At 37.6% G+C, this 24,301-nt stretch overlaps 1 protein-coding gene and 1 pseudogene across 8 annotated transcripts in view; both read right to left on the bottom strand.

Annotated features, from left to right (window-relative positions):
- Window positions 1–24,301, bottom strand: part of LDHAL6A (lactate dehydrogenase A like 6A) — a 156,599-nt gene that overhangs the window by 122,586 nt on the left and 9,712 nt on the right. For 7 of the 8 annotated variants that reach the window (XR_013156849.1, XM_077114183.1, XM_077114185.1 and 4 more), the window contains exons 3-4: window positions 18,474–18,591; window positions 15,878–16,051 (exon numbers count right to left, since the gene is read on the bottom strand). Coding sequence is in view for 7 of the 8 variants with exons in the window: in XM_077114183.1 (XP_076970298.1) it covers window positions 15,878–16,051; window positions 18,474–18,591 (292 nt within the window). In the remaining variant the exon portion in view is untranslated. The remainder of the gene's footprint in view (window positions 1–15,877; window positions 16,052–18,473; window positions 18,592–24,301) is intronic. The other variant, XM_077114188.1, reaches the window with a different exon arrangement.
- Window positions 1,652–4,695, bottom strand: LOC143644751 (non-POU domain-containing octamer-binding protein pseudogene; annotated as a pseudogene).

Raw genomic sequence — 24,301 nt, 5'->3', positions numbered from 1 at the left:
TAGAGTGCTCAGATATAGACCCTCTCGTCTATGGACATTTGATCTTTGATAAGGCAGTCAAGCCAACTCACCTGGGACAGAACAGTCTCTTCAATAAATGGTGCCTAGAGAACTGGATATCCATATGCAAAAGAATGAAAGAAGACCCATATCTCACACCCTACACAAAAGTTAACTCAAAATGGATCAAAGATCTAAACATTAGGTCTAAGACCATAAAACAGTTAGAGGAAAATGTAGGGAGATATCTTATGAATCTTACAATTGGAGGCAGTTTTATGGACCTTAAACCTAAAGCAAGAGCACTGAAGAAGGAAATAAATAAATGGGAACTCCTCAAAATTAAACACTTTTGTGCATCAAAGAACTTCATCAAGAAAGTAGAAAGACAGCCTACACAATGGGAAACAATATTTGGAAACAACATATCAGATAAAGGTCTAGTATCCAGAACTTATAAAGAGATTGTTCAACTCAACAACAAAAAGACAGCCAACCCAATTACAAAATGGGAAAAAGACTTGAATAGACACCTCTCAGAGGAGGAAATACAAATGGCTAAAAGACACATGAAGAGATGCTCAATGTCCCTGGCCATTAGAGAAATGCAAATCAAAACCACAATGAGATATCATCTCACACCCACCAGAATGGCCATTATCAACAAAACAGAAAATGACAAGTGCTGGAGAGGATGCGGTGAAAGAGGCACACTTATCCACTGTTGGTGGGAATGTCAAATGGTGCAACCACTGTGGAAGGCAGTTTGGCGGTTCCTCAAAAAGCTGAATATAGAATTGCCATACGACCCAGCAATACTATTGCTGGGAATCTACTCAAAGGAATTAAGGGCAAAAACTCAAACGGACATTTGCACACCAATGTTTATAGCAGCGTTATTTACAATTGCAAAGAGATGGAAACAGCCAAAATGTCCCTCAACAGACGAGTGGCTAAACAAACTGTGGTATATACATACGATGGAATATTATGCAGCTTTAAGGCAGGATAAACTTATGAAGCATGTAATAACATGGATGGACCTAGAGAACATTATGCTGAGTGAGTCTAGCCAAAAACTAAAAGACAAATACTGTATGGTCCCAATGATGTGAATCGACATTCGAGAATAAACTTGGAATATGTCATTGGTAACAGAGTTCAGCAGGAGTTAGAAACAGGGTAAGATAATGGGTAATTGGAGCTGATGGGACACAGACTGTGCAACAGGACTAGATACAAAAACTCAAAAATGGACACCACAATAATACCTAATTGTAAAGTAATCATGTTAAAACACTGAATGAAGCTGCATCCGAGCTATAGGTTTTTGTTTTGTTTTGTTTTGTTTTGTTCTTACTATTATTACTTTTATTTTTTTTCTCTATATTAACATTCTATATCTTTTTCGGTTGTGTTGCTAGTTCTTCTAAACCGACGCAAATGTACTAAGAAACGATGATCATGCATCTCTGTGATGATGTTAAGAATTACTGATTGCATATGTAGAATGGTATGATTTCTAAATGTTGGGTTAGTTTCTTTTTTTCCATTAATTAATAAAAAATAAAAAATAAAATAATAAAAATAATAAAAAAAAGAAAAAAAAGAAAAGCTGTGAACAACAACATTATAGATGCTAAAGGGTCATTCCTAGGAAGTCCTTACCCAAGAAAAAGATGGATGCAAGTTAACACAATATATTTTTAAAGATGTACTAAAATGAAGATCTATGAGGAAGCTTCTTTAGGTCATGATCTTTATAACTGTCTGTGATCTTTGCGGACATTTGCCTGCACTCTGACCTGGGAGTTAATGGAGCAATGGGACTAAGGTCGCTGGGTAACATTTGGTTTTTGTGGTATTTGTGGCAGTGTCTCAGGTTGGGGGACAGGGAGTGTAAGCAGAAAAAAGCAAACAGAACAGGATGGACAAAGAATGATCAAGATTACTGAGGCTCTAAATGGATCCATTTTTGCCATGGTTCCTCCAGGTCCTCAACATCAGTAACATTTAGGACTTCCCTAATGTACGACACAGAATTGATTTGTTAAATAATATACCACATTTAACTGATTTGTAAATAACACCCTCCTTCCCTTGCCCTAGGTCTCCCTAGGGTAGAACAGAAGGGGAAAACCTAACTATTGGGAGGAATCCCTTACATTACTCCAGGGAAAAATTCTGGCTAGTCCAAAAAGGGCCCTTCTTTTAAGGGTTTTGGGGAGCTAGACACTGCAACTTTATTAGTATCGGTGATGTTTGTTTGGAGAAAATTCATCTCAGGAGCTGCACAGTTGAATGCAGGAAGGGTTCCACCATTGTCCCAATTCCTTCCGTTGTAGCAGCCTGGCCAAAGTATTCAGTTGTCGGTGGCTTCAATCCCAAGATTCCCCATTTGGCATTACACTGGCTGGTCCTGGAGGAGTTGGAGTACCAGCGGGCACTCTGTTTTTTTTTATGCCCATAGCACCTCCATTGTTTATGCCCATCGTACCTCCCACAGCCATCTGGCCCATCAGTACCTTCTGTTCCCTAACATCAGGGAAAGTTCCCTTGAATTCTTCCTGCTGTGCCACATCATTTCTTTCTGCTGCTGTCATATCTCTTCCTCACAGAGTCTGCACTCCTTCTCCTGCCTGAGCTCCAGTTGCTTTCATTTTTGCACCTCTTGGTTATACAGTTCCTCCACCCTCTGAAGTTCTTCTTGGCACCTCATCAAATCCTGCCTCATTAGCATGACCTGGTGCTCACAGCAAGCAGCCTTCCTCTCCATTTCCAGCTTCTCATGAGCTTCCTTGATGTTACAGTTCACTTGGTCCTGCCGCTGCTTCTCCATCTCAATGAGTGCCTTCCAGCACATGGCGTACTCATACTCAAAAGAGCCAGGCAATGCAAATCTGGGTGGCTGCTCTTGCTCCTTGTGATATCGCTGGTTCTTTATAACCAGCTTCTCTGGAAGTCCTTCTTCATCATCTAACTGGTCCATGGGCTACACAGTCACAGGCTGAGGAAATGTGGTTAGCAGGAAGGAGTCTTCACTGCATCTGTCCAGAGCTTTCCAAGCAGCTGGCTTCTCTGAGAACTCAACAATGCCTTTATCTGAGGGACTTCCTCGATCACCACAGTGACAAAAGCCCTCTCTACCTGACCAAACACAGAAAAGGCCTCTTCTAGCAGTTCACTGGACATGTACTGAGGAAGATTTGTGACTATAAGGGATGCACTATGGCAGGAAAAGTGCACACGCAACTGTTTTCCACAGAGTGGCATTTTGTCCAGCTTCACTTTGGCAATCTCTGCTAGGGTTCATGTTTGCAGGCAGATAAAACCAAAGCCTTTATCCTCATGAATGAAGATCTCACCTGCTTTCCCACATCTACCAAATAGTTTCCTCATTTCCTCCTCAGTAATGTCAAGAGGAAGACTGCCCACAAAGAAATGGCTATATTGGGTGAAGATCTTCTCTCCTGGTTTCCTCAAATTCTTCAGATCAATAGTCAAGCCTCCATTTTAGCTGCTAGCATGTTGCCCATTTGCAGGTATTGGTGGTGGTGGTGGCATCTGCTGCTGCTTTTGCTGTGGGTGGTGCTGCAGGTTGTGATGCTGATGATGCTTCGTCAGAATATAGTTTTGCTTCTCTAGGTTAAACATCTTATTGCTCTGCATTTCTGCACCCTCTATTGACTATTATCTCCTCAGAGTAATGGTGACACTACACAGCCTCTACCGTCCTGACAAAAGAGCAAGCAGCTGCTGGAAACCCAAACCCTTGATCTTGAGGCTAGTTCTTATGAAAATTATTTCTGAAGCAGGGAAGCAAAGTCTACCTATAGTTATGCCTAAGAGATATTTTCAGGAACCTCTTTTTTGTTGTTGTTGCTCAGATGTGGCCTCTCTCTAAGCCCAAGTCTGCAAGTAAAATCATTACCCTTCCCTCTACATGGGACATGACATCCAGGGGTGAAAGTCTCCCTGGCAACATGGGACATAACTCCCATAGATGAGCTTGTCCCTGGCACTGTGGGATCAACAATGCTTTCCTGACCAAAAGGGAAAAAGAAATGTAACAAAATAAGGTATCAGTGGCTAACAGAGTTCAGATTGAATCAACAGGCTATTCTGCAGGCTATTCTTACACAAGCTTCAGCTAGATACTGTTAACTGCTTATCTTTGGAAACCCAACTAACACCATTTCTGTTAACTCTAAAGAATACCTACGGCTCTATCTGAGATTCTACTAAGTTTCACATACTAAGATTATTCAAAAACCTACAATCTCCAGATGGTTCCTAGGCCAGATAAGTCCTGAAATCCAGAGGAGCCAGACTCTCCAAGAATATTAACTAGTTCCATCCCCCATCCCACAATGCCAACACCACTTTCCAACATGGAAAAGTTAGAATGGGCATAGCCCAAATACACCTAAAGAGTGGGAGAAAGATCAGAGGAGAAGAAGGCGTTAAAAGAGAGAAGATAGGATTTAAAAACTGAGTATGGCTACTGAATCATTATACTGATATTTCTTTTACTCTCTAGTACCTTGGAGCAGCTATAAGGAAACACCTGAAATTATGGAACTGTAACCCATACAAAATTTTGAAATCTGTTCTATAACTACTTGTTACGATGTACTTCAAAATTGATCTTTTTTTTTGTATATGCTATATTTCACAATTAAAAATGGTAAAAAAAAAGAATGTAGGGAAAAGATGTGTGGGAGATACTCATTAATTTGAAGAAGGAAATAGGGAACAGAGCTAGGAACAATATGTATAGCTTCAGATGTCTATATCCAAAACACAAAACATAAGCAATAAATAAAGCAAGTTTGGGGTCTCAGTCCAGGAGAGTAGCTTTGAGCTCACAAGTATCCCTCAAATCTGGGGACAGAGGAACTGAGTACAAGGTCACAGTGAAGTGAGGGCAGGCTATATACTCTATACTACCAGTTTTCAAACTGTATTTAAGCCTCTAAACACTTTCTTTAAATGAAATTTTATCTAGAAGAGCAAATAAACAAAACTTAAAAGCAGAGCTACTTTCATTGATCTTTGGGAGTACTTGGTCAGCAACTTTTATCACTGTTAGGTACAGTTTTAAAAACATGACAGGATTTAAATATATATGATAGAATATTATACAGCAGTAAGAAAAAATGACATCCTGAACCACATGACAAGATGGATGAGCCTTGAAGACATAATGCTGAGTGAAATAAGCCAGATACAAAAGGATAGATACTGTATGATTCCACTTTTATGACCATGGGAAACGTAAAATCAGAGGCTTATAATACAGAATATGGGGGACCTAGAGATACATGGAAGCTACAGATTAATGAATGGTTAACTAATGAGAATGGACTCAAATGTAAGGGAATACATAGAAGTGAAGGCAGTTCACTAGTGGGTCTATAAGTAATATTACCATATTGAAAGTGAACATGATTGAAATGGGTTGTATAGACCAATGTATCCCACCAATTAACACTACAAATATAAATAAGTTCTTGCATGAATTACTTCAAAGGTATGACTCTTGTACAAAGAGAACATAAATAAGTTCAGGATATAGGGGAAAAACTGATTGTATGCTATGGGATAAATTTAGCAGGAAAACATCAATATCACAGAAACACCAGAGGTAAATAATGGGGAAGGGACATGAGTAAAGGGGAGATCTCGATTTTCTATTTAGCGAGGGTGTGTTTATTGGTTATTTCTCTCTTGGCAACAATGAAATTATCTAACATTGAGGGTGTTGATGGACTGTGGACTTTGAGCATTATACATGATGCCTAATAAATGGAGATGGCTGAAAAATGCACTGACTGAGAAGTAGAGAGGCAAACGATGGCTTATACATATGATTGAATACTGTGTTGCTACAAAAAGGAATGAAGTTGTGAGGCATGCAATATTGTGAATGAACCTGTGAGACATTTGGTGAGGCAAAATAAGCCAGAAACAAAAGAGCAATTATTGTATGGTCTCATTCAGAAAATACTTATAAGAAAATAGGGGCCTACATTGTAAGTTCTTACAGAAGTCAATTTAGCCAGGAGTGGTAATTATTATTTCTGGATTTTGAAAGGTTGTTATATATAATAACCTGGTATTTAGAGTTAAGAACAAACCCAATCAGGTCTGAAATAAGGTAATTCAGAATACAGGGGTAAGGAAGACATTGTCCGTATTTTAGAACCTTATTTACCCTTTGAGAACAAAGGAAGAAAGGTTTATTTTGTCAAGAATCTAAATATTCTATAGTACATAATCTAACTCAACCTGTCTGGGTAGATCATTTAAACAACACAAACACAGGGATCCCAGAATAAGAATGAGGGCCTTTAATCCTGTATAGTTTAATGTAATGCCTGGATACATCCCAGAGTATATTAAGCAAATCATCAAAAGCTATTTGTCAAGGTCCCTTAAGGGATGGGAGAAAAAATATGAAACTTTTAAACTTTACCACCAGTGAAACCCCTGATACTGTGCTAAACATTATGGATACCCAAATCAATTGGGCAAGCCCTTGCTCTTGAAGCTTGCTCTTGTGAAGCTTTCGCATGTAGCCAAGAAGCTGAGCCTACCTATAGCTATGTCTAAGAGTTACTTTTAGACGACCTCTTTTTTACTCAGATGTGGCCTCTCTCTCTAAGCCCAACTCTGCAAGTAAAATCACTGCCCACCCCCACTATGTGGGACATGACATCCAGGTATGAAAATCTCTCTGGCAGCATGGGAGATGACTCCCACAGGAGGGTCTGGCCCTGGCACCATGGGCTCAACAATGCCATCCTGACCAAAAGGAAAAAGGAAGTGTAGCACATAAGGTATCAGCGGCTGAGAGAGTTCAAATAGAGTCAAGAGGCTACTCTGGAGGTCACTCTTACAAAAGCTTCAGCTAGATACTGGTACTTAAAATTACTTGCCAAAACCCAACCAAAACCATTCCAGCCAATCCTAAAGAACACTTATGACATTATATAAGATTCTACAAAGGTTCCATGCACTTGGGTAACTTTCCAAAACCTACAACCTCCAGATGGGTCCCTGGATCAGATAAGTTCTGAAATGCAGGGGCCAGCCCTTCCAGAACATCAACTAGTTACATCCCCCTACCCCATATTATCCACAGCCCCTTCCAACATGAAAAAGTTAGAATGGGCATAGCCCAAATGCCCCTAAAGACTGAGAGAAAGATCAAGGGTGGTGGTGGAGTTATACAGAGAAGGTCGGGTTTGACAAAGGAGTATGATTGCTGAATCAATATACTGATATTTTAGTTTCCTGCATCTTTGAACAGCTAGAACTAAAAATTTGAAATTGTGGAATTATAACCCATACCAAACTCTGAAATCTGTTCTACAACTAATTGTTACGATGTGCTTTGAAATTTATTGCTTTTTTGTATATATGTTCTTTTTCACAGAAAAGAAAAAAAATATTTTTCTAGTCTCCAGTGTTTTGGAGCAGCTAGAAGGAATGGTAACCCATAACAAACTCTGAAATCTATTCTGTTAATACTTGTGGAAGTGTACTTTGAAAATCATTGCTTTTTCTTTCTTTTCTTTGTATTTATGTTATAATTAACAATTAAAAAAAAGTTTAAAAAACATGTCAAAAGAAGCAGATGTTCAGGAAAGATGATGAAGTAACATGGGTGATCCTTCAAGATACCATGTTGAGTAAAATAATGTTACAGAAGGACAAACACTGTAGGATCTCACTGATATGAAATATCTAGAATAAGTAAATACACACAAAGAAAACAGAGTATAAGTTATGAGGGGCCACGGTGAGGGAAATGGGAAGATAATGCTTAATGGGAATAGAGTTTCTACTTAGAGTGACAAAAAAATTTTTAATGAAATCGTGCATGTAATTAACACCACTGAATTGTACACTTGAAAGTGGTTAAAATGGGAAATTGAGTTGTATTATGCAACCACATTTAAAAGTTAAAAAAAAAAAGTCCAGGTCCAGATGGCTTCACAAGGGAATTTTATAAAATATTCCAAGAAGAATGAGCACCAACCATGTTCAAACTCTCCAAAAAAATTGAAGAGGAGGGAACACTACATAACTCATTCTATGAGACGAACATCACCCTCACACCAAAACTAGCTAAAGATACCACAAAAAAGAAAATTACAGACTGCTAAGTCTTATGAATATAGGTGCAAAAATCCTCAACAAAATACTAGCAAACTGAATGCAACAGCACATTAAAGGAATCATACACCATGATCAAGAAAGATTATTTATGCAAAGATGGTCAACATAAGAAGATCAATTAATATAATACATCACATTAATAGAACAAAGGAGAATAACTACGATTATCTCAACTGAAGTAGGAAAGAAATTCACCAAAATCCAGCACTCCTTCTTGATTAAAAAAAACATTTTTAAAACTAGGAATAGAAGGAAATTTCTTCAACATGATAAAAGGCATTTATGAAAACCCATTGCAATGTCATATGCAATGGTGAAAAACACCAACCTTTTCCTCTAAGATCAAGAACAAGACAAAGATCCTCGCTATACCCTCTGTTAGCTAACATTTTCTTGGAAGTTCTAGTCAAAGCTATTAGACAAGAAAAAGCAATAAAAGGCATCCAAATTAGAGAGGAAGCAGTAAAACTTTCCCTATTTGCAGATGACCTGACCCTATGTACAGAAAATCCTGAAAAATCTACAGCAAAGCTTCCAGAGCTAATAAACACATTTAGCAATGTGGCAGGATTCACAGCATGCAAAAATACAATTTCTCTCTACATTAGCAGTGTAAAATCTAAAGGGGAAATTTAAAATATATATTCCATTTACAACAGTAATTGAAAAAAATCAAATATCTAGGAATAAATCCAACCAAGGATGTAATGGTCTTATACATAGAAAACTACAAAATATTGCTATAAGAAATCAGCGATAATGATCATGATGAAGAATATTCAACTATGTGATGATACTGTGAATTACTGATTATAAATGCAGAACAGAATGATCATATGTTAAGAATGTTTTAATCTTTGTTATTTTTTTTTAAAAATTAATTAAAAAAAGAAATCAGCGAAGCTCTTGATTGCTGTAGGTTTGTAGTAAGTTTTGAAATCAAGAAGTATGAGCCCTCTAACTTTATTCTTTTATAAGACTGCTTTAGTTATTCTGAGCCCTTGATTGAAAGAGAAGGGACTAAAACAGATATTTTACACCAATGCTCACAGTAGCATTGTTTATGGTAGCTAAAAGGTGGAAGCAGCCCAAGTGTCCATTAACAATGGATAAATAAAATGTGCAATACACATTATGCATAGAATAGAATATAATTCAGCCATAAAAGGAAGTTCTGATATCTGCTACAACATGGATGAAACTTGAAATTATCGTGATGAGTAAAATAAGCCAGACACAAATGGACAAACACTGTATTGTCTCACTTACATGAAATAACTAGGATATGCTAATTCACAGAGACAGAAAGTACACTACAGGGTACCAGGTGCAGAGGTAGGGTTGGGAAGTGGGGGAGTGTGTCGGTATGAAAGGATTTATGTACTCTAGAAAAGCCATGTCTTAATCATAAACCAATCTTGTGGAAGCAGCCGTTTCTTTGAAACCCTATTCAGTACCATACGTTGAGAGCTCGATTAGATTATCTTCACAGAGATGTGGCTCACCCATTCCAGGAGCGTCTTGATTAACTTACTGGAATCCTTTAAAAGAGGAAGCATTTTGGACAAAGCTTCAGAATGATAGGAGAGCAACAGAGCAGAGTCCTGACAACCATGAGAGCCCATGCAGCCTGAGAACTTTGAAGATGAAGAAGAACACCCCTGGAAGAAGTCAAGAAAGAAGATTCCTAGAGAGAAAGCTAGCTGACATCACTGCATTTGCCACGAGCCTTTCCAATTGTGAGAGAAACCCTAAACTTCATCAGCCTTTCTTGAGTGAAGGTAACTTCTTACTGGTGCCTTAATTTGGACATTTTTATATACTTGCTTTAATTTGGAGATTTTCATGGCCTCAGAACTGTAAACTTGTAATTTACTAAATTCCCCTTTTTAAGAGCCATTCCATTTCTGATATATTGCATTCCAGCAGCCAGCAAACTAGAAAAGGGAGTTAATGTGAAATGGGTCCAGAATTTCTTCTGGGGGTGAAAGAAATGTTTTGGTAATGGGTGATGGTCATGATAGTACAACACTGTGAATATAATACTACTGAACTGTCATATATATTTTACCACAATAAAATTTTTTAAATGTAAAAATAAAAAGAAATTACAGAAGACCTAAATAAATAAAGGACATTACATGTTCATGTACCAGAAGATTAAATAGTGTTAAGATGTCAATTCTATCCAAAATGATTTACAGATTCAATGCAATCCCAATAAAAATTCCAAGTCTTCTTTGCAGAAATGGAAAACCCTATCATCAAATTTATATGGAAGGGCAAGGGACCCTGTTATGGTTAGGTTCATGTGTCAACTTGGTCAGGTAACAGCACCCATTTGTCTGGTCAAGCAAGCACTGTCCTAACTGTTACTGGAAGGACATCTTGTTCTGGCTTATTAAATCATCAGCATGTTGATTGCATCCATGGCTGATTATATCTGCAGGCAGCCAAGGGAAATATCTTCCACAATTAGTGATATTTAACCTAATCAATCGAAAGCTTTAAAGGAGAAGTCAGAAGAGAGACTCTCGCTCTCTCTCCACTTCAGCCAACCAGCCTGGGGGATTCATTGAAGACCTTCATCAGAGCTTTCAGCTTGTGGACTGCCCTAGGGAATTTGGACTTGTGTACCCAGACAATTGCGTGAGACACTTTTATAAAATCTCCTATTTACAGATATCTTCTGTTGGTTCTGTTTCCCTAGAGAACCGTAATAGATACCAAATAGCCAAAGACATCTTGAAAAATGAGTACAAAGTTGGAGGACTCACACTTTCCAAATTTAAAACTTATTACAATGTTCAGTACTCAAAGCAGCATGGTATTGGGACAAGGACAGATACTGACAAATGGAATAGAATTGAGAGTTCAGAAATAAACCCTCACATCTATGGCCAACTGATTTTCAACAAAAGTGACAAGCCCACTCAACAGGGACAGAAAAATCTCTTCAACAAATGGCGCTTGAAGAACTGGATAACCGATGCAAACATACCATCTATAAAAATCAACTCGAAAGTTATCAAAAACTCCTATACATATGTACCCTGGGATAAGTACAAAAATTTTTCAGAGCAGTGTTGTTTCTAATACAAAAAAAACTGGAAATAGTCTAAATGCCAATCAACAGCAGACTAGATAAATTAAAATAGATCTATAAAATGGAATATTATAGGTAATGAAAAATGAACTATGAGCAGTGAGCACTACATAAGCAATATGAAAAAAGTACAGAAATATAATGTTGAATAAAAATAAAAAGGGAAGGGTGGTATGACAGTGGCTCAGTGGCAGAACACTTGCCTGCCATGCCAAGGACCTGGGTTCAATTCCCAATACATGCCCATACAAAATAAATAAATAAATAAAAATAAAAAAATAAAAAGGGAAGTCCCAAATACCTAGCAAAAGTAAGCATTTACCCTTTGAGCCAGCAATCCACTTCTATGACTTCATCTCACAGATTCACTGGAGGAAAAAGAACAATTTGCAATAAAAAAAAGTTGGAAATATCCACCAATAGTGGACTGAGTGAATAAATAATGGCTTATCCACTAAATGGAGCAAGTTCTATGAAAATGAGTGAGAAGTTAATATCTCTCTATACTACTATGCTGTGATTTTCAGGATACATTAAGTAAAAAAAAAAAAAAAAAAAGCAAGGTAGAGAAAGGCATAGGTACTAAAACTATAAACCATGAAATAAAATTTTCTGATTGGTCACCAGTTGTTCTAGTTTGCTAGCTACAAGAATGCAATATACCAGAAACGGAATGGCTCTTAAAAAGGGAATTTAATAAGTTTCTAATTTACAGTTCTAAGGCTGAGAAAATGTCCCAATTAAAGCAAGCCTATAGAAATGTCCAATCTAAGGCATCCAAGGAAAGATACCTTGGTTCAAGAAGGCCAATGAACTTCAGGGTTTCTCTCTCAAGTGGAAGGGACCGTGGCAAACACAGTCAGAGTTTCTCTCTCGGCTGGAAGGGCACATGGCAAGCAAGGCGTCATCTGCTAGCTTTCTCTCCTGGATGCCTGGTTCATGAAGCTCCTCAGGAGGCGTTTCCCTTCTTCATCTCCAAAGGTCGCTGGCATATGGGCTCTTTGCTTCTCGGGGCTATGTCATTCTTCTCTGCTCTCTCTGAATCTCTCTGAATCTCCCTCATTCTCCAAAATGTTTCCTCTTTTACAGGACTCCAGAAACTTCTCAAGACCCACCCAAATGGGTAGAGACATGTCATCACCTAATCCATCTTAACAACCACTCTTGATTAAATCATATCTCCAGGGAGATGATCTGATTACAATTTCAAACATACAGTAATTGATTGGGGATTATTCTGCCATTTTACGAAATGGGATTTTGATTAAAACATGGCTTTTCTAGGGGACATACAGTATTTCAAACCATCACACCAATAAAGGATACAGGATACAGATAAAGGAAGTTATAGTGGGGAGGGAAAAGGGACAGACACTAGACTTCTTTGAATAATTCCTGTTCTCTAGATCTAATTTGTAGCCATGTAAACATTTTATAAAATTATGAAACAAAATTATTAAGTTGCACTTAAGAATCAAAATTAAAATGAATAAACCTTTACAAGGCCTACATTGTAAACTCTTGCAGCAGTCACATTTAGTCCAGAGCAGTAATTGTTATCTATGGATTTTGAGGGGCTGTTTTAACTTTTTTTTTTATCACATAGTTGTATATTCATCATCATGATTACTTCTTAGAATTTGCATCAATTCAGAAAAATAAAAAGAAAACAGAAAAAAATTCATACATACCATATCCCTGACCCCTACCTTTCATTTCATTGATCACTAGTATTTCAATCTACTAAATTTAACATTTGTTCCCCATATTATTTATTCATTTCAATCTACTAAATTTGTTTTAACATTTGTTCCCCATAATATTTATTTATTTTTAATCCATATGTTTTACTCATCTGTCAATAAGGTAGATAAAAGGAGCATCAGACACAAGGTTTTCACAATCACACAGTCACATTGCGAAAGCTGTATCATTATACAATCATCTTCAATAAACATGGCTACTAGAACTCGGCTCTACATTTTCAGGCAGTTCCCCTCAGCCTCTCTGTTATGCCTTAACTAAAAAAGGTGATATCTATTTAATGCATAAAAATAACCTCCAGGATAACCTCTCGACTCTGTTTGGAATCTCTCAGCCATTGACACTTTGTCTCATTTCGCTCTGCCCCCTTTTGGTCGAGAAGGTTTTCGCAACTCCTTGGTACTCAGTCCCAGCCCATTCTAGGATTTCTGTCCCACATTACCAGGAAGGTCCACACCCCAGGGAGTCATGTCCCACATACAGAAGAGGAGAGCAGTGAGTGTGCTTGTCATGTTGGCTGAGAGAGAGAGAGGCCACATCTGAGCAACTTGGGGGGTGACTCTTAAGCCTAATTTTAAGCAGGCTTAGCCTATTCTTTGCGGGGTTAAGTTTCATTTGAAAAAACCCCAAGATTGGGGGCTCGGCCTATTGCTTTGGTTGTCCCCACTGCTTGTGAGAATATCAAGAATTCTCCACTTGGGGAAGCTGACTTTTCGAGGGGCTGTTTTACATATGTATAACCTGGTATTTAGAGATAAGTATGAAGCTGATTTGGGATTAAGGTAATTCAGAATAGAGGTGTAAGGAAGACATTGCTTAGTATTTCAGAACTTCACTTACTCTTTGTGACCAAAAGAAAAAAGTTTTATTATGTCCAGAACCTAAATGTTCTATAGTACATAATCTAACTCAACCTGTCTGGGTAGATCATTTAAACAATCCAAACATAGGGAGCCCAGAATAAGAATGAGGGCCTTTAAACCTGTATAGCTTAATGTAATGCCTGGATATATTCCAGAGTATATTAAGCAGATAATTAAAAAGTATTGTCAAGGTCCCTTAAGGGATGGGAGAAAATATATAAACTACTAAGCTTTATCACCAGGGAAACCCGATACTGTGCCAAACATGGACACCCAAATCAATCGGGCAAGCCCTTGCTCTTGAAGCTTGCTCTTGTGAAGCTTTTGTATGTAGCAAAGAAGCTGAGCCTCCCTATAGCTATGTCTAAGAGTTACTTTTAAACGACCTCTTTTGTTGCTCAGATGTAACCTCTCTCTCTAAACCCTACTCTGCAAGTGAAACCATTGCCCTTCCCCTCATGTGAATCATGACATCCAGGGGTGAAAGTTTCCCTGGTAGCATCAGAAATGACTCCCATGGGAGGGTCTGGCCCTGGAACCATGGGATCAACAATGCCATCCTGACCAAAAGGGGGCAAGAAGTGTAGCAAATAAGGTATCAGTGGCTGAGAAAGTTCAAATAGAGTCAAGAGGCTACTCTGGAGTTCACTTACACATGCTTCAGTTAGACACTGCTACTATCATAACTTGCCAAACCCCAACCAAAACCATTTCAGCCAATCCTAAAGTATACCTACCATATTATATAAGATTCTACGAAGGTTGCATGCACTAGGGTAATTCTCCAAAACCTACAACCTCCAGATGGGTCCCCAGACCAGATAAGTCCTGAAATCCAGAGGGGCCAGCCCTTCCAGAACATCAACTAGTTCCATCCCCTATCCCATATAATTGACAGCCTTTTCCAACATGAAAAAGTTAGAATGGGCATAGCCCAAATATCCTTAAAGAGTGGGAGAAAGATCAAAGGCGATGGTGGGTTATACAGAGACGGGTGGGTCAAACGAATGAGTATGAGTGCTGAATCATTATACTGATATTTCCTTCAGCCTCCAGTACCTTAGAGAACCTAGATATAAAAACCTAAAATTGTGGAATTATAACCGATACCAAACTTTAAAAGCTGTTCTATAACTACTTGTTAAAATGTACTTAGACATTTATTTCTTTTTGTATATATGTTATATTTCACAACAAAAAAATGTTTAAAAAAATTAAAATGAATTTAATCACATACTCAAATTTTGGCCCACCCAGGGAAAACTATTCCAAAAGACTTTAAAATGCAGTATTATGACCAAATATTCCAGCTCAGACTTGTCTGAGCTCCAGACTCATAATCAGCTACCTGCTTAACATTACCTCTTGCACATCATTGCATATATTTTAGATGTAGTATGTCCAAACCGAAAATCTTGGTTTTCTCTTTTAAACCCATCATCCTTAAATGTATCTCTTACTGTAATGCTCTTTGAAAGTCTACTTAACCAGAAAAATTGAAGTACCAGTTTTCCAAGGGAGAAATCTATAAATTTTTTTTCCTCCCTATCCCTCACTACTCATATTCTATCACCAGTCCTGCACATTTTATCTACACAGTATATCTTGAATCTGTACCCTGTGTGCATGCACCAGTGAGGAGTTTAGTACAAGACTGAAGAGCCAAGTAGTACACTATTATGCTACTTCTGCTCACAGTGTAATAATCTGGATATCCCAGATATGACAGCCTTTAGAATGTAAACACTGAAATTATATGATTGAGTAGATTATTCTTTCATATAGACTAGCGTTCACATAAATTTTCTAGGCACAAACATGTTAAATTAACAAAGCAAGCAGAAATTCTGGAGTAGTCTAGGTAGTTTAGAATTTCACCCTCATAAAATTCTTTTTTTTTTCCACTGAAACCACTCCCCACAAAATTTTTTTACTGAACAGTCAAAATAAGACTGACCTGGATTGGAAACTACAATCAGTTTGCAGCGGGGACTATACTGGGTAATATTGGAAATGATTGTTTTAAGGATGGATGCATTTCGCTGGACTAAATTAAGGCGTGTTTCTCCCTTTTCCTGGCGTGCACCTGCTGTGATAATCACTAAATTGGAGTTTGCAGTCACATGGTAATCTGGGGAAAGATATGAATAGAACACAGATTACAAAAGAAAACAACTAACATTTAAGTACACATTTCCTGTTCTCCTCAATCACCAAGCTGTTTCCCAGAGTGGGTTTCCTTAGAGCTTCCATTATGTCCACAATACTCTTTTAATTTCAGGAGATTAAATTTTCCTTGTACATTTCCAAGATCTTCCTAACATGCCTTTTGTGCTCTTCAGAGTAAGAGATCAAATATGGATTAGTCTGGCAAATGAGAATATTTTACTTGAGATAAATGTGGTGTGCAAAGAACTTTGAACAGGAAGATTTTAGTTCATACATTTGTTCAAACATCTATCTCCTGGGTGCCAAGTGAATAAAGTATAGTAGTTAAGAGTATAGGCTTCTTCTTTTAGAAGTGTTTATTCATTCACCTAATATACACTCTGATATTTTTTCTATATTTTATAGTGGATATAAAAAATATGGGTGAAGACCCAGAGAAAAACATTAAGGTATTCAAAAGTTTTACATTTTTCACCACAGGTAAAGCCTTAAATCTGTTTTAATTTAAAAAGAAGGTGGTATGACTTCCAGGTAGCCCTAAATAAAATAATGATTTGGGGAGATAACTGCCTTTACATTCTTATACTTATACAAGACTAAATAATGAGAAATTGGATTTGTTTTCTTCAAGGAGACAGGTAGGTGGTATCAGCACAAGAATACACAAATACTGAGAGTGGCTGCTGAGAGGATGGACACAACTCATGGGGACCTTCAGAGGAGACCAGTGGGCCTTGTGCATCAACTTGGCCTAGTCAACAGAGTGTTGCTGAGAGGATGGACAGAACTGATGGGGGGCCTTTAGAGACCAGTGGGCCTTGTGCATCAGCATGACCGAGTCAACTGGAAGGCAGAGGCTCCCAAAATTCCAGGACAACCCCATCTTCTAATTATTTTATTGAGGCTACAGACAGTTACCTGTGTGCTGGGCCCTCCTTCCAGCTCTCTTGTTGGAGTCTGAGCCCAAGGGGCTCTGAGCTCTGGCATCTCAAACCCTATTTTTGTGGTTACCAACTCTCAAGAGTTGTGCAATATTTATCAAGGTTTTCCTAACAGTAAATTAAGAATTACAGTATCTTAGTCAAGATGTAATGGAGAGGCTGGAGGGCACTGCCTGAAAATGTGGAGCTGTGCTCTGGTAACCATATTTCTTGAAGATAACTGTATGATGATATGGCTGTCGCAGTGTGACTGTGCAGTTGTGAGAACCTTGCATCTGATGCTCCTTTTGTCTACCTTATCGATGGACAAGTAAAACATATGGATTAAAAATAAATAAATAATAAGGAGAACAAATGTTAAAATAAATTTAGTAGATTTAAATGCTGGTGATCGGTGAAGGGGAGGGGTAAGGCTATGGTATGTATGAATTTTTTTCTATTTTTTTAAATCTTTTTCTGAATTTGATCAAATGTTCTAAGAAATGATCATGATGATGAATATGCAACTATGTGATGATATTTTCAATTACTGATTACATATGCAGAACGGAATGATCATATGTTAGGAATGTTTGTGTTTCTTTGTTGTCATATTTTTTTATTTAAAAATTAATTTTAAAATTTTAATTAAAAAAAGAATTACAGTATCATTCTCTCTATTCCAATTCAAAGTACTTAATTTCACTTGTTTTAATTCATCATGTGCTTGGGTTACTTCTCCCCAGTCTCTGCCTCTACCTCTTCTGCCACCTGCTTCAGTATGGCAGTCTCACACCTCACTTCCTGTGCTCCCATGACAGAAATGGGCATCCAGAAAATCAACCAAGAGTTGTGGTCCCAGCTGGCAAAAAGCAAACAGAATTTCAGAGACAAGAGTGTAGGCTTTTGAGGTGCACAGGTGATTCAGTGACAAAATGCTCACCTGCCATGCAGGAGACCCATGTTCAATTCCTGGCCCACGCACCCCTCACCAAACCACACCCCCTCAAAAAAAAAGAGAATAGACTTCAGAGTCAAATGGAATGTAATTCTTTCCCTGACTCCATCAGTTTCGACTTATTTTGCAGATGCACCATCTGTAAAAGTCACAGAGTTGTGCTGAGGATTAACTAATATATGTAAGGTACTTAGCTCAGTTTCTGGTATACAATGGACAATCAATTAATGAATGCTAACATAATTACTATTATGGCTGCTCACAAGAAGCAGTCTGTGCTGTAGGAAGTCTTATAAACAAAAAACATACAATCTAATGTGACAAATACTTTAAATAAGAACCCGAAAAACATATTCTCAGAGTAGAGAATAGGAGGGAACCAGATCTATCTATAAGAAGTGGGGAAGTCTTAGGGTAATCTTCATAAAGGGAAATAAAGATATGATTCCCTTTAATCCTTGTTAGGGTAGTAGTAGACTATTTATATTATTTAACTATGACATTACCTTTGCTGGCAATAATATTTGGCATTTTCATGAAAGGACTGCCATGTTGAAGATCCATTATCTCCCCCTTCAGTTTGTCTTCATCCACATCTACAAAGGCAAGTTCATCACTCAAGCCCTAAAAGATATTAGTCAAAAGATGGTGATGGATAGTATCTCTTGACTAATTAGAGAAGGAAAAACAAAACTACTTTTCTGGTGATCTATACCTAACTTGTGAATTATTAGACTCAGAGAATACATAACAGTTATTGAACATTTTATCATGATATAAAAATACAAACTAGAAATTCAAGTTACAAAGAAAAGTTGCAGCTTATCATCAGGAAAACAAAATCTGTTTAATAAATGGAACAGTCTCTGGAAAAGGTAGGTGAACGTCCCTTCACTTTAAGCTGAGGTTACATAATGATAAAGTAGGGATTCTATAGAAGGAATTCCTCACCAGACTATGAGCTCCCTGAAACAGGGGGTCTTATTCCTCTCCATCTACCTAGTGCTTAGCATCCACCTGGCACAGAGAAGCTTAATTAAAGTTTCTTAAATAAACGAATGGATTAAAATCTAACTCCATTCCAACTTGAAAATTTTACAGTTCCATAATAAGACACTGTTACCTGCAAAAACTATTTAATCAGTAATATATACTTCTAGTAATATATGTATTTATATGTAAGAAAGGAAGGAAAATAACAAATATGTATTTGCAAAATAAATACTAGAGGATATATAAGAAACTGATTTAAATTGTTGCCTACAGGGAAAGGATGGATGGAAACTGCATAAGAGTGTGACTTTTCTATGTCTATCTTTTCATATCACTCTTATTTTTTTGAGCCTTATGAAATTATCACCTTTTCAAACATGTTTAAATAAGTATATGTTCTTTTATTTTTATTATATATTAATAATGTTCCTGATAAACTGAGACTCTGTACTTGTACTAAACAAATAAATGGTCAACAGATAAGTCCTGAAATCTAGAGAGGCCAGCCTCTCCAGAACATCAGCTAGTGACATCTCCCTATCCCTTATTACTGACAACCTTTTCAACATGAAAAAAGGTAAATGGGCATAGCCCTAAAGAGTAGGAGAAAGATTAAAGGTGATGGTGGAGTTTTACAGAAAAGGTAGGGTTTAATACACGAGTATGCTTGCTGAACCACTATATTGATATTTCAGGCTCTAGTATTTTAGAGCAGCTAGAAGTAGAAACCTAAAACTGAGGAACTGTAATCCATACCAAACTCTGAAATCTGTTCCGCAACTAATTGTTCTGCTATACTTTCAAATATATTGCTTTTTTGTATAAGTTATTTTTCACAACAAAGAAAACGAAGTGATAATAAAAAATATATATATTCCTCCTAGCTGCCAATGTCCTAGAACTGCTAGAAGGAAAAAATCAGAGATGATGGTATGGTAGTCCATGACAAACTCCGGGATCTGTCCTTATCTACTTGCTGAAGAGTGCTTTGAAAAATTACTTTTTTTCTTTCTATGCTTTGTAATATGTTATATTATACAATAAAAAAGTTTAAAAGAAATAAAATAAATGGCCAAGTATCTGTAATTTAAGTACACATCTATCTTATATTGGAAAGTCAGATCTTTCCACCTTTTTCTAATCAATGGAAATCCAAAGCCAAAAACTTCATATTTAAAACTAGATTATATCGATTTCCGGCCCATGCACTTTCCAAAGAAACCAACAAAACAAACAAACAAAAAATTCAACAAATGGTGCTGCAATAACAGGATACTCACATGGAAAAAGAATGAAATGTTACCCTGCCATACAGCCTACAACAACAAAAAGCAAGATTATAACTGATTACCCTAGAAGTCTAAGCTGTATCACATGGAAAAGGTGTCACTTAATGAGATGCCAATGCTTTCTGGATACTCTTAACCATATAAATTGGAGTAATAAGGAGCAGAGTTATACAATATTGATAAAATTATCTTTAAAGATGGTTCAAAAAATATATTCTAACCTCAGTAGCAATGAGCACATACAGCACCCAGTATTTGGTTTCCAATTATCATTCCTTCAATAAAAGGAACCAGAGCTACTGGGAAAAAGGGGGCTGATTCTAGGACTGGAGCAGGAAATATATAAAATGAGCCTGAGGCCTGAGCACTGAGGCCTTCTAGTGCCAGGAAGTAAGGAAGTGCTCAAAACAAACAAGCAAACAAACAACCCCTATGTTGACAGGGGTATGTCAAAGAGACACAGGAAACAATGACAGAGCGCTCAATTGTCAAAGCTAAAACGTGAGAAACAAAATAAACAATTACTAGTTGTAACCCAAAGTATAAAATAAATATCCATAAGTCCATACAAATGTATGATTGAAAAAAATTAATAAATGGGGGTATAACTGAGAAATTAGGATTTAAGGAATGATTTTGATTACTGAATCATTATATAAATATTCCTTTTGGCTTTGGTATATTGGAGTAGACAGAGGTATCTGAAATCTCTAAATTGTAATCCAGCTGCCTGGATCTCTGATAATGATTGGATAGCCTTTATCTTCTGCCCCTATGATTATAAAATCCCGGTGACTAAACTTCATTTGTACCCATTTATGCAGTTCTTCACCTTTACAGTCTTGTAATCACTAAAGCAGCCCTTAATGTTTATTAATGAATGGTCTTGAGTCAATCCAAAACTAATCCACCCTAAATCCAAAGTTAACATGATAACAGAGATTGGATCTAACCAAAGTGTGCCTGACATGCACAACAGCTTAGACTTTAACCAACAAGTCACTTACACCACATTATAATATTAAAAATCACAACCATCACCATTTTCTTACATACATTCTAAGACTAAGCATGAAATTGATCTGCACATGCGCAATAATCAGATCACTTCTTATTACATCATCTGGGGCCACTATGCTCATAAACCCTGCCCATCTTTTCCTCTAGTAAAACTATCAAAATTACTGCAATTCAGGGGAAAATTAGAGATGACATGTAAAATCCAAAAGACAAAATGGTAGAAGAAAATAGTACCCTTACAGTAATAACACTAAATTTTAATGGATTAAACTTCCCAATCAAAGGACATACACTGGCATAATGGATTAAAAAACAGGACCCATCTATATGCTGCCTACAGGAGACACACTATAGACCCAAGGCCAAAGATAGGTTCAAAGTGAAAGGTTGGAAAAAGATATTTCATGCAAACAACAATCAGAAAAGACCAGGAATAGCTATACTAATATCCAACAAATTAGACTTCAAATCTAAAACAATTAAGAGACAGAGAGAGAGAGGGCCAAGATGGCAGCTTAGTGAGGTGTGGGATTTAGTTCATCCTCCAGAGCAACTAGTAAATAGCCAGGAACATCAGTGACTGGACATGCAGCGTACCCCAGTTTGGACCAGCTAGAACGGCTGCAAGCCCACACAGAACCATGAGTTCCCCAAGCTGTGGTGGCCTGCGCCCCTTCCCCACAGGCTACTTCCCAGAGGGAAAAGGAAAGAGGCTTCACTAGCAGGAGGGGCTGAGCACTACCAAGCTCCAATTGTACAATTAATTAACAAATTCTGACTACTAAAGATAGGCCCCCAGCTCAGCTGAATCTCCAGCAAAAGTGGAGGTTGCTGGGTTTTGCCCTGACGCAGAGGGGGCAGGGCTGACGGAAAAAGAAAAAAAAAAAAAAAGAGGTTTTTTTGGGATTTGAAAAGGTCTGGGCCCTGAAGGAAAGGGGGGGGGGGCACATAGGACCCAGAAATACAGAGGAACATAACGACTTAAGCTCTTGATTGGCAAACTCCAGGAACAGGAGTCATGCTCTGAAAAGGATTTTTCTCTTTCGCTTTTGTGGCTGTGTTTCTACAGCTTGACTTCTCTTTGGATACAGCTGCAAAGCTTCTCGGGATCCAACCGCTCCAGGCATAGGCAGAATTAAACTTGTTTGAGTGTCTGTGTGGAGTCTGTGCCTTCCCCAGGAGAGGGGTGGGGCCAGCTCAGGTGGAATCCCTCTCTCAAGGAATTCAGAACCCAGGGTCTGGAAAAGTGAGGCAATTAAAGCCAGCCTACAACCTCTCCTCTGTCTCAACCACGTCCCCAGCAGGGAAAGTCTGCTGAAGTCAAAAGTACCATATCACCTTATGTTGCTGAGACCCACAGGCAGAAAACTGCCACATGTCCAGCAGGATAGGAAAAACGCAGAGTCCAGAGACTTCATAGGAAAACCTTTCAAGCTGCTGGGTCTAACCCTCAGGGAAAACTGATGCAGGTGACTATTCCCTCCTGAGAGGAGGCAAGTTTGATATGGGAAAATCTGGCTGGCATATATAATACGTAAGAAGACTTTCCCAAGGAGGGGTAAAAGGCACCATACAAGCAGGGCAAGAAACAAGAAAACAAGAACTGGAAATTTCTTATCTGTTAAAAAAAAACCTAAGTTAGAGATCTAGAATAAGCTAAACTGAATGTCAAAGAACAGATAGACAACAAAGTCATCCAGCAAGAAAATTCTAGGTAAAAAAAAGTGAAAAAAAACTCTAGAATAAACGAATTAAGGTAATTAAATGCCTAGATGCAAGCAAAAATAAAATGAACCATACTAGGAAAACTGAAGATATGGCCCAAAGGAACAAACCAACAATTCAAATGATACAGGAGTTGAAACAATTAATTCAGGATGTTCGAACAGACATGGAAAACCTCATTAAAAATCAAATCAGTGAATTGAGGGAGGATATAAAGATGGCAAAGAATGAGGAGAAAGAAGAAACTGAAAGTCTGAAAAAACAAATCACAGAACTTATGGGAATGAAAGGCACAGTAGAAGAGATAAAAAAAAAACATAGAAACCTACAATGTCAGATTTCAAGAGGCAGAAGATAGGATTAGTGAACTGGAGGATGGAACCCATGTGAAATCTGACAAGCAAAAGAAAACAGAGGGAAAAGAATGGAAAAATATGAGTAGGGACTCAGGGAACTGAATGACAACATAAAGCACATAAATATACGTGTTGCGGGTATCCCAGATGGAGAAGAGAAGGAAAAAGGAGGAGAAAAACTAATGGAGAAAATTATCACTGAAAATTTCCCAACTCTTATGAAAGACTTAAAATTACAGATCCAAGAAATGCAGCATACCCAAAGAGAATAGATCCAAATAGATGTACTCCAAGACACTTACTAATCAGAATGTCAGATTTCAAAGAGAAAGAGAGAATCTTGAAAGCAGGAAGAGAAAAGCAATCCATTACATATAAGGGAAGCCCAATAAGACTATGCGTAGATTTCTCAGCAGAAACCATGGAGGTGAAAGGACAGTGGGATGATATATTTCAATTACCAAAAGAGAAAAAAAAAAACCAACAAAGAATTCTTTATCCAGCAAAATTGTCTTTCAAAACTGAGGAAGAAATTCAAACATTTTCAGACAAAAAATGACTGAGAGAATTTGTGACCAAGAGACCGGTTCTACAAGAAATACTAAAGGGAGCACTAGAAGCAGTTACAAAAGACAGGAGAGAGAGGCGTGGAGAAGAGTGTAGAAATGAAAACTATCAGCAAAGGTAAAAAGAGGAAAAATTAGATATCACATATAAAATCCAAAAGGCAAAATGGTAGAAGAAAGTACTGCTCATACAGTAATAACACTAAATGTTAATGTATTAAGCTCCCCCAATTAAAAGACACAGACTGGCAGAATGGATTAGAAAACAGGACCCATATATATGCTGTCTACAGGAAACACATCTTAGATCCAAGGATAAACATAGCTTGAAAGTGAAAGGTTGGGAAAAGATATTTCATTCAAATAACAATCAGAAAAGAGCAGG

This window comes from Tamandua tetradactyla, chromosome 8 (genome assembly GCF_023851605.1).
Source record: "Tamandua tetradactyla isolate mTamTet1 chromosome 8, mTamTet1.pri, whole genome shotgun sequence".
NCBI lineage: Eukaryota > Metazoa > Chordata > Mammalia > Pilosa > Myrmecophagidae > Tamandua > Tamandua tetradactyla.
Note: the sequence above shows the minus strand (reverse complement) of the source record. Positions and strands in the feature narration are given on the sequence as shown.